This window comes from Solanum stenotomum, chromosome 4 (genome assembly GCF_019186545.1).
Source record: "Solanum stenotomum isolate F172 chromosome 4, ASM1918654v1, whole genome shotgun sequence".
Lineage (NCBI taxonomy): Eukaryota > Viridiplantae > Streptophyta > Magnoliopsida > Solanales > Solanaceae > Solanum > Solanum stenotomum.
In genome coordinates this window covers 61,617,919-61,629,581 of record NC_064285.1, presented here as the reverse complement: position 1 = coordinate 61,629,581, position 11,663 = coordinate 61,617,919, and the positions used below count along the sequence as shown (strand labels likewise).

At 34.1% G+C, this 11,663-nt stretch overlaps 1 protein-coding gene across 1 annotated transcript; it reads left to right on the top strand.

The window, feature by feature from the left end:
* Positions 1–1,395: 1,395 nt before the first annotated feature.
* On the top strand, positions 1,396–2,867 carry LOC125863310 (pelargonidin 3-O-(6-caffeoylglucoside) 5-O-(6-O-malonylglucoside) 4'''-malonyltransferase-like). The gene has a single exon (XM_049543501.1). The coding sequence runs from the start codon at positions 1,442–1,444 to the stop codon at positions 2,774–2,776; it is 1,335 nt and encodes a 444-aa protein (XP_049399458.1). The 5' UTR covers positions 1,396–1,441; the 3' UTR covers positions 2,777–2,867.
* The last annotated feature ends 8,796 nt before the right edge of the window (positions 2,868–11,663 follow it).

Genomic DNA, 11,663 nt, shown 5'->3' with positions numbered 1-11,663 from the left:
GAGAGTGGTGTTACACGTCTCAGGGTGGTATTAAATTCATTTTTAAATAGTAAAAGTGTGTAACAGGTCGTCACAATAGTTTAAGCGTGTAACTGACTTTTTGTGACAAGTTTAGGGGCAATTTGTGCCTTTTCCCATATTTTATCAGTGTCATAAATTGGAACACAAGGAGCAATTGTATATATTATCTGAAAATTACGTAAAAAGTACTATAAATAACATTAATTAATAAATTAAGATATTTTTAAAAATCATATAAAAATTTGAATAACTCTCTAAATTTTAATTGTGACATTTAAATTGAAATTAAAAAATTAATATATATTGAGCTCATGCTGGCTCGAATTCTCATGTCTAGTGTTCCCTAGATGACGTTAATAAAGTTTATATATAACAAAAAACTTATTTTTATTAGCTTGATTGATTTCATTGATGCATTATTGTCGGGATAAGACCCCCTCCAATAAATAGTTGTCCAATATACATGATTGTGGCAATCAGGTCCTAATTTACTTTACTAATTGCTGCCTTTTTATAGTTAGATTAGAGATAATTTACGCTTTAGTGTAGTTTATAAAGCTACTTCAGGAGTATATTTAGTTAAGATTTTCGATGCTTATTATATTGGTCGAATTTCATGATTACTCTAAATTGTTGGGCATAAATTTTTGACTTTTTTTTAAGAGTAAAAAAATTTCAGCAATTTTTTTTTTTTGCTTAATACATAAATATGTGTATTATGCCACGTAGGACTCATGTATCTGCTTGTTCAACTTTATACAAGTTTAAGTGTCTATTTGAGCACATCCAAACTTAGAGGGCATAAATGAAATGAAGTCAAGTTAAGGGACATATTTATATATTATGCCGATTTTTTCTTGTTGTTTTATTGAAGATTTTTTTCAATATACTGTTTTTTTCTATAAATTATTAATTTTACTTCTATTGCAGGACATCTAATAAAAAGATCTTATCAAATTCACCTAACCTATATTAAAACTCTGATATAATTATAAGTAAAAGTTGGTGTTCAGTCATTGTTGAAGCTCAAAGTTTGAAAATTGAATTCTATTTTGAGTGGGTATTAATGCAAAAGGATCGGTTACGTATTGAAGACCTTAAATCTAAAATTTTGGGTGATGTGATATAGTTTTTAAGGTATTTCTTGATGAATATGGTGTTTGAATTCAAGAAAAAGACGAAGTCAATTTTTTTGTAAAATATTATAAATTCGGTGTATAATATATCAATATATATATTCTAAATCAAGCTGTAAAATAATTTTGTAAAAAATATATATGAAAGGTTTGTATATTATATATTAAATATAGGACGTAGAGTATGACGTTGAGCTTACATATAAAACCTTTTTTTGCTGCTATATATAGTTGGGAGTTTGTCACATATTTAATTGTAGCCTAAGTTGAGTTGAGTAGCAAAAATGGAAATTAAAATCTTATGCACAAAGCTCATTAAGCCATTTTTACCTACTCCCCCTCACCTTCAGCGTTACAAGATCTCTTTTTTTGACCAAATATCTGAAAAAGAACATGTTTCTGTGGTTTTTTTCTTTCATAATTATAATAATTTCAACATGGATGAACGACTTGAGCAATCCCTTTCAAAGGTATTAACTCATGTTTATCCAGCAGCAGGAAGGTATGATGACAAAGATGAATGTTGTTCGATTCTTTGTCTTGATCAAGGCGTTTCCTATACTAAGGCTATGACCAATGGTACGCTGGATAATTTCTTAGATAAAGCACGCAATGACTTTGGTCATGCGGCTTTGTTTAGCCCACATGTAAACAAGAATATCAATGAAACTAATTTCATGGTTTCACCGATTGTCACAATACAAGTAACTAAGTTCGAATGTGATGGACTCGCTATATCAATCAGTACTTCACATCCTGCAATGGATGGTTTCTCAGATTTTCAATTTATTTCTGAGTGGGCAAAAGTGTGTAGAATGGGGACTTCCGTTGACAAGATTAATTTTCTAAGCTTCAATATGGGTGATATTTTTCCAACAAGAGATGTATCAGAACTTTTCAAGTCAACTCCCATTCCAGTTATACAACAAGATATTGTTGTTAAGAAAATTGTCATCCGTGAGCCTGTTATGTCAAGGCTCAGAAAAAAATGCATTGATGAATCAGATGGAGCTTTGATTTTTCAACCTTCAAGGGTTGAGATTATTACAGCACTCCTATGGAGGGCTTTTATCCGCGCTACAACAATTATAAACGGGTATTTAAGGCCTTCTCTACTAGACTTTCCAATGAATATGCGCTCCAAAATTACCTTTTTACCTCAAGTGAAAAACTCTTTTGGGAATTTTATGATTGGTGTTCCAGTAAAATTCATACCCGGAGAGACCAAAATGGAATTGCATCATTTCATAATATTAATCAGGAATGCGGTGAATAAAATTGTTGCTTCATGTAAAAACGCTAATTCACCAGATGAAATAGTGTCAATGTTGGTTAATTCATATAATGAAAGTTTTCGATCACCAGAGTGGGGAGGTAACGATGGTGTTGACAAAGTTATGTGTACAAGTATATGTAAGTTTCCTGTGCACGATTCTGATTTTGGTTTGGGAAAATCAAACTTAATATTTTTCGGAATGAAAGATACACAAATGTTTTGGTTGCATGATATTGGACCTGAAATTGGTGTGCAAGTGGACTTGAAGGAAAGTTGCATGCAGTTATTTGATCTTGATGATGACATCAAAGATCTCATCTTTATACGTGATGCAAAACTATAATTTTCATTATGGTGTTGATAATCGTGATTTGTTCTGTTTGTACTTTTTATTAATAAGGGATTGTTCAGACATGCAATAATGAAATCGTGATTTGAAATATGAAGTTGAAGTTTTATTAATATATGTTGACTTTCATCAACTTCCTTTCTCTCACTTTACTCATTCTATTCAACAATTTGTATCAATCTCAATTGAAGGCACATAACATAACATCTTTACAAAAACAAAACATAGCATCCTATTATATTAATGGGGGGCCCTAACGCTAATGGAGGCCGGCCATTGACAGTGGATGGCCCGCCATTAATGACCAGCCTCAGTGACTTTCCTGCTCTTGGGGGAAACCATAATACTAATCATAATGCATCAACCAGTAATCATCTTGATTGATATTGCGGGAGCAAGTAGATAATCTGGAAACTCCAACTAAATCAGTTACTTTTGTAGAAGGCGTTCCACGCATACAATGGACTGCATCAGAGGTTAATCAAATGGTACATTAAAAGAAGACCTTCATTACGCTGTGATAGGGAAATTTGCTCATGGGCGGCCAGAAATAGACGAATTGAGAAAGGCAATTCCTTCACAATGTAACATCAAAAGTAATTGCAAAATTGGGCTTTTCCGTAACAAACACATCCTTATTCGGTTATTTATTTGCCAAGGAGGATTATATCAATCTTGTGTCTAAAGGGGATTTCTACAATATTACATGCAAAGATGGATACTCATAACTAATGAGGACTCTGATCTATGATGTAAACTTTAGAATTGATGAGGAAACTATCAAAACAATGGCTTGGATTTCTTTCCCAAACCTTCTAGCAACCTTTCTTTGGTAAGGACAGCCTATTTGCGTTAGCTACAGCAGTAGGAAAACCATTACAGTTAGACATCAATCAAACTATACCTAGTTGTGCTAAGGTTAAAGTTTTGGTGGACCTTTCTAACAATCTCCATAAGAAGTTGATAATGAATATGTGATTGATGAGGGGACGGGGGATGTCAGATCAGAAAAAATTACTATCAAATATGACTACCTTCCTAAATACTATCATGAATGCAAGATTCAGGGTAGGAACATTCCTTGGCTGCGAGTTAAACGATCAAACATCAACAATGGCAGTCACTTTACTAACAACTAGAATGATAGCAGAATGGCTTCAGGAAACTGCTAATACTAGAGTAGAGGGATTGGAATGATTGCAAGACCTGATGAATCATGCAGATTTTTACATGAAATTGCAGAGTCGAGTAGGACTAATTAACAAGGCCAAAGGGAAGGCGGAATGGAATGCAGAGATGAAGACTCAAACCTACCAAAACCTTTCTGAAAGATAGTTGGGGATCCAGGAAAGTGGAACGTCATAGTGAGGGATAACAGATTCACTGTACAAAAAGAAGAGCAACTCATGACTGCTAATAACAAATACAATGCCTTGGCAAATTATACAACGGAGGTAAATGAGGCAAACATTGATGAGACTAGAGAGATTTGTGGAACCTCGAACAACAATCATAAAGAGAAAGAAGCAGAAGGTAGTCGACTGAATAACAGCAATAAATCAGAAGACATTGCATCAATGATTGAGGGTAATGAGAAAAACAACCTGGTAAGGAGGACGTACAACAGCCGAGTGACATCAACAAATTAGAACATGCACCTTTGATTCCACATGAGGGTGAGAAGCACCTTATCATTACGGATGAGACAGAGCTGCAACAACCCATCAGTAATGGAAATGGAAAGAATAGTAGCTCATCTTGCAACATTCTCAAGGAAGCAACTAAAATTAATAGAGAATCAGTGATTCCAGTATGTTATGAAGAGAAACAATCTGTAAGTACCTCCAATGATATACAACAGAAGCAACTATTTGGAGAGAATAATGGTGAAGAGGTTAGCAGGGTTATTACAGCAACTAAGGTAGCTGCGGTCTGCGGAAGTTACTTCCCCAACAGGGCAGAACTCACAACAAAATCAGCACAATGACATACCAGATACAAGCAGTAGTAATGTTAAAGTGAAGTTTTCAGACATTCAAGGTGCAAATAACATGGTAATGGTTGAGACTACTACAACAATGCAAGTTCCTCAGGAAAAGGCAACAAAAATTAATGTTATTTCGCCTCTAAAGGTCTTAAATGATATTGTTTCTCACTCGTCAGTAGAAAGGTCACCTCAATCATCTCAACAAAGCAGTTCTATTTACAAAGAGGAGAAGGGTATCAAATATGGGGGTGATGAAGACTCTATCGACATAAGTAATTCTACAGCCCATAAGTCTGATAAGAAAGGAAAGAATAATGGTAATAAAGTAGGTTTACAGCCTTCTAGAACATTACCTAAGAGGGGGATACAAAAGAATAAAGTTTAATGATGAAGTGTTTCTTTTGGAGCATCAGGTCAGTAAAGACTCAAAAAGCATTTCATAGAGTTCAAATGTTAAACAAAGCACATAAGTTCATTCTTATTGCTTTAGTTGAGCCATTTGAAAATGCTAGACACATCAGCAAGTATAGAAGAAGCCTGGAAATGCCCTTTGCAAAAGCTAATAGTAATGGAAAAATTTGGCTTTTTGTGAAGGAAGGATACCGTGTGGATATCGTATTAGATACACCACAACAACTAACAATAAAGATTCATGATACAAGTCAGAATAAAGACTTTTTGGTAACATCTGTTTATGCAAAATGTGATCTGTTTATGGGAGGAACTATATCAATTGCATAGAGATAATAATTTATCGTGGATCATTGGAGGAGATTTTAATGTGGTTCTGAATGTTGAGTAAAAAATAGGTGGAATTCCTGTGCAACCAGCAGACGTTGAAGATTTTGCTAACTGCATTGGTTCATGTGACTTAACAGAAGTAAATTTCAGAGGTAGCCCTTTCACCTGGTGGAATGGTAGAGTTGCAGAAGACTGTATTTTTGAAAGATTAGACAGGGTGCTAGTAAATCAAGAGCAGCAAAATAGGTTCAAACATCTTAAAGTTGAACACCTTTCAAGGACTGGATCTGATCATGCACCTATGTTACTAACTTGTGTGGAAACTGAGGTACCTTTCAGCAAACCTTTTAAGTTCCTAATTTCTGGATAGAGCATGAGACTTTCAAAGAGGTGGTTGCTCAGAACGGGAAGGAGACTTATGCAGAGAATCCATTTTTTGATTTCAAAGAGAAATTAAAGAGGTTGAAATCTGCTTTATCGGTAGGGAGTAGAGAGGCATATGATGATATATTCAAGCAACTTATTATTATAGAAGACATTGTGAAGATCAAAGAGAAGTTATTTGAAGAGGTTCCAAGCAATCAGAATAGAGGGGTTATGCAACATGCTCAAGCAGAATTCAAAAAGTATTTGCACTTTGAAGAAGAATTCTGAAAACAAAAAGCTGGTTATACTTGGTTTGAAGAAGGGGACAGAAATACTAAATTTTTCCATAGTCTAGTAAAAGGGAGAAGGAAGAGGTTTACTGACCAAGATTCACAATGACCAAGGAGTGCTACTGGAAGAAAAGGAACAAATAGCTATAAGGTTCTATCAAAAATAGTTTACGCAAGAAATGTATACTACTGAATTTTCCTTACTGAAGCACATCCCGCAGATGATAGCAGATGAAGAAAATGAAGTACTGAGGTCCTTACCAGCAAAGGAAGAGGTGAAAAGAGCTGTTTTCAATCTTAATGGTGATAGTGCAAGTCCAGACGGTTTTACAGGAATTTTCTATCAGAATTGTTGGGATATTATAGGGGAAGATTTATGGAAGTTGGTAGTGAATTTCTTTGCAGGAGAATGGGCTTCTCTGAAGACTTTGTGGATATCATCTATAGGCGATTATAGCTAATAATTGGTATTCAATCTTAGTAAATGGTCAGACGCATGGATTTTTTCATTCTACTAGGGGAGTGAAACAAGGTGATCCTCTATCTCCTGTGTTGTTTATACTTGGTGCTAAGGTTCTCACTAGAGCTTTGATCTCCTTATTTGATGATGTACAATACGTGGGCTATGGCATGCCTAAATGGAGTGCAAATTTGAATCATTTGGCCTATGCAGATGACACTATTATCTTTGCAGCAGCTCATGAAAGGTCTCTCAGAAAGATAATGAAGGTGTTGAGTATGTATGAAACACAATCAGGTCAGTTAATCAACAAAGGAAAGAGTGCTTGGTATATGCATCAAAACACTAGTGCTCAACTAGGTGTTTTAGTTGATAATTGTACAGGTATTTCAAGAGGCCAGTTTCCTTTTATTTACTTAGGGTGTCCTATCACTCATGCCAAGAAGAGAAAGAGTGATTATGCAGAACTCATCAAGAAGGTTAAAGATAAATTGTAAACATGGAAAGGAGAGATGCTTTCTTTTGGTGGCAAGGACACTTTGATTAGTAGTGTTCTTCAAAGCATGCCTATTCATATTTTATCAACAAGTGTTCCTGTATGTGTGTGATAAAAGAGCTGCATAGGATTTTTGCTAACTTTTTCTGGAACAGCAAAGAAACGGGAAGAAGTAAACATTGATCTACATGGCTAAGTGTTTGTATGACTAAAGAAGAAAAAGGTTTGGGTTTCAGATCGTTGTTTGATGTTTCTAAGGCATGTTTGCAAAACTATGGTGGAAATTCAGAACTGGTAATTCTATTTGGGCAAGCTTTATGTGGAACAAATATTGTAAGAAAGAAATCCCCACTCTGGTAAATTGGAAAGGGGACTCACAAATATGGAAGAACTTGCTGGAGAATAGGGACATCTTAAAAAAGAACTTATGGTGGGAACCAAGAGGAGGCTCCACTAACATTTGATTTGACAACTGGACAAACTTGGTCCTTTACACCAAGACTCTCAGTGTGAGATTAGACATGAAATGGAGGACCTATCAGAGGTGATGAATGAACAAGGTTGGAACTTTAAAATTCTGCAGCAGTTACTGCCTGATAGAATAGTTAATCACATACGAGAGCATCTGGGAAGTTTTGTTCCTAGTAATCTAGCTGATAGACCATGGTGGCTACTCAATAGCACATGCAAGTTCAAGGTCAGCACTGTTTGGGAGCTGCTGAGAGACAAAAAAGAAGAAGATCTCCAGTTTAAACATATTTGGGTTAAAGATTTGCCATTTAAGATGTGTTTCTTAGCTTGGAGAATTTGGGGCAACAAATTACCAGTGGCATCAATTGTGGCTAAATGGGACAGCACTACAAATACTGATTGTCTATGTTGTACAGTTCCCTCTGGTGAAACTATACAACATTTATTTTTAACTGGTGAAATGGCTAAAATGATTTGGAATTATTTTTCAAATGCTGCTGGTCTACATGGTCCATGGGTTCAATTAAAACAAACAGTACATAAGTGGAGAAATGCAAATGGAAATGAAAAAATGAAATGTGTTATGGCAGTTGTTCCCATAATTATTTTTTGCTTTTTATGGAAAAGAAGAAACATCATTCTTCGCGGTGGAAGACAGGGGCGTATCTAGAGGGGGTGCCGTGGGTTCACGTGAACCCATGCTCCCCCTCTATAGATCATATATAGTAGTGTTATATTTTTTATAAAATATTTAAATATAGATGTGTGAACCCACGTTCAAAGTATCATATAGTAATACGATGATGATTGGGTGCACCCCTCTAAGTGAGGATATAAATTTAAATCTTATATCTATCTTGTCTTTTACTAACACCTCTCTAAGTGTTTATTGGTTACACTTTTGGCGTTTCAATTTCAACTAGTTATTCTTTTGTTTTTTTTCCTTTAATCTTTCAAAATTTTCAAGTGTGTTACATTGAAAATTCCTAAAATAATTAGCACTGTAAAATTCTTATATAATTAAATCAAATGTGTATATTAAAATTTAAAACTAGTAGCATTATATGTTTTGGACTTATAATTTTTAAAATTTAATGGCTCATATTAAAAACCTAAAAGTCAAACCGATCAAATTTATATTTTAGATACATTTTTTTTGTAATTGTGCACCCCATCTTGCGAAAATCCTGGATACGCCTCTGGTGGAAGATGCCCCTATGAAAAGGTCATTGTTGATATAAACGACACTATTCATAAGTTCACATGTACTGCTTTTCCTTTTTTCCAAAATTTTCCAAAGAATTGGCCTCAAATGGTACGAGTTTTGGAAAATTGGAAGCCAAGCTATAGTCACAGAATAGTGAAATGGAGTCCTCCTCCTGGTTGGTACAAATGCAACGCTGATGGTGCATCAAAGGGTAACCCGGGTCCTAGTTCTGCTGCTTTCTGTGTAAGAAATAGTGAAGGAGATATTATTGGGGTAAAAGGAAAGGGACTGCCAGAGTCTACTAACTTAGTTGCTGAAGCTATTGCAATAAAAGAGGGTATCGAGTTTTGCATTGAAAGAAATTTGATCCCTCTAATAGTAGAAACTGATTCTCTCACTATGCAAAATATTTTTGGAGGAAAAGTGGGAGGTTCCTTGGAGTGTTGCTATGGAAGTTGAGGCAATAAAGAGAATGAGGGAAGATGTCCCTATTCAGATAAAACACACTCTAAGAGAAGGCAATTCCCTGGCTGATTTTTTTGCAAACCGAGCTGTTAATTTTGCAGGTACTTTTATGATGGAAAATTTTCAAGATATGCCTGTTGCAGCAAAGAAAATCTTGAATATGGATAAGTTGAGTATGCCTCATTTGAGGCTTACTCAACTTAACAACAAATAACTTCTGATTTGGAGTAATAAGTCACTTTCTTTGCTCCAGTTTAAAGCATGAGAAGGTATTTTACCTGATGTATTGTCTGAAGTGATTTCATATAGTCTCTGTACTGTGCCACCTGGTGAGAGTTTAAGGTGTACAAAGGGAAGAGACCAAGGCACGCTACTAAAAAACTGCTAAAAAACGACGGAAGTAAAAGCGATGGACGACGTCACTCCAAAAAGCAACACCATTAGCCACATTGTCCGTCGCTTTTTAATTAAAATAATTTTTTTTTTAAATCGACGGACGGCATCGCTTAGTCCGTCGCTTTTTTTCGTGGATTTTTGCACCAAATATATATATAATGAATAATTAATTATTTTATATAGATAGCAACACAGTCCGTCGCTTTTTATTAAAAATAATTATTTATTAATTTTAAAAAAGTCACGCCGTCCGTCGCTTTTTATTAATTTTAATTGTTTAATTATTTTTTAAATAAGTGTCAGACAACATCTTTATGTCCGTCGCTTCTTGGTCAAAATATCTGGTCAAATTTTTTAGAAAGCGACTGACAGTGTCTCTTAGTCCATCACTTTTTGGTCAAAATGTTGGTCAAACATTTTTAAAAAAAAGCGACAAACATAGAGACGTTGTCCCTCGCTTTCTTTAAAATATCTGCACTAGCAGATGCGATTTTCCCCATTTCTCCATCTCTCTTCCTTCTCTCTTCCTCTCTCTCGACGCCGACGCCGACGCTGCCCACTGCCGACCCCGACCCACTGCCCTTCTCCTTTAATTCAAGGTTAGGGTTTTATAGTATTATTTTTAATTTCTTTCAATTTGAGTATTGAATTTGTTAATTAGTGTATTGAATTAGTTTTTTATTGATTGTTAGTTAGTAAGTGAATGATTTAGGGTTTTTGATTGTTAGTTTGAATTAGGGATTATTTGATTGTTAGTTTGTGTTTGTTGATTGTGAATTGAAAATTTTAATGTTAGGGTTAGTTTGAATTAGGGTATCTTAAGATTTGTTTGAATTTCGGTATTTCTTGAGTTAATTAGTTTGATTTTGGAATTGTAAGATTAGTTTGAATTAGGGTATTCAAGGAGTTGTTTGAATTTGGGTACTAATTGAGTTAGTTTGAATTATTATTGAGATTTTAGGACTAATAGTTTGAATTTGGTATTAGGAATAGCTAGCTAGTTTGAATTTAGGATTTTAGCACTAGTTAGATTTTGATTTTAGGACTACTAATAGTTTGAATTTGGGATTTTAGCACTATAGTTTGATTTTTGAATTCTAAGAGTACTTTCAATTTGTGATTTTAAGACTAGTTTGAATTTGGAATTTAGGACTAATAGTTTGAATTATATTTCATATTTTAGGACTAATTAATAGTTTGAATTTGAGACACTAGCTAGCTAGTTTGAATTTGGAATTTTAGGGATTTGAATTACAACTTAATTAGAACTTATAATTAATTATAACTTGAATTTACTATAAATTGAACTTAATTAGGAATATGAACTTGAAATTAGAACTTGAACTTGGAACTAATTAGCTTGAATATATAACTAATTAAATTTAGAAATTAGATGTGAACTTGAATTGAAAACTTGAACTTATTAAAATTTGAATATATATATATAAAACTAATATTCTTGGATTTGAAGTTTATATTTAACTAATTTAAGAACTTTTCGTGCTAGGCAACCGAGGAAGCTCATCATCTAAAAAAGTTGATACAAGACTATATTGCTTCTCATCAAAGTTGGAGATAAGGTTGGTGCTTCTAAATTTCTAAAGTTCAAGTACAATTGTTTTCAATAATGTGTTTGTGTCCATCTAGTATTGATACTTAGCTTTAATTTTGTGATAATTTTTTTGTGACCATCGAATGTTTGTTAAGCATAAGTACCAACACTAGTTGATCTTATTGATGACAAAATTGATTTTCTTGCAAGATCGATTTGTGTCCATCTAGTGTTGATATTAAGCTTTAATTTAGGAATAATGCGTTTGTTAAGCATAAGTTCCAACACTAGTTGATCCTATTGATGACAAAATTGATTTTCTTGCAAGATCGATTTGTGTCCATCTAGTGTTGACACTTAGCTTTAAAAAGTTGTTAAGTTGTTGAAGTTATAAAGTTGTTAAGTTGTTTAAATAAGTTAAATTAAATAATATGGTTTTGTTGATGGATT

Excerpts from the sequence above, each read along its gene's own strand:
- LOC125863310 (XM_049543501.1), top strand. The coding sequence starts at position 1,442 with ATGGAAATTAAAATCTTATGCACAAAGCTCATTAAGCCATTTTTACCT.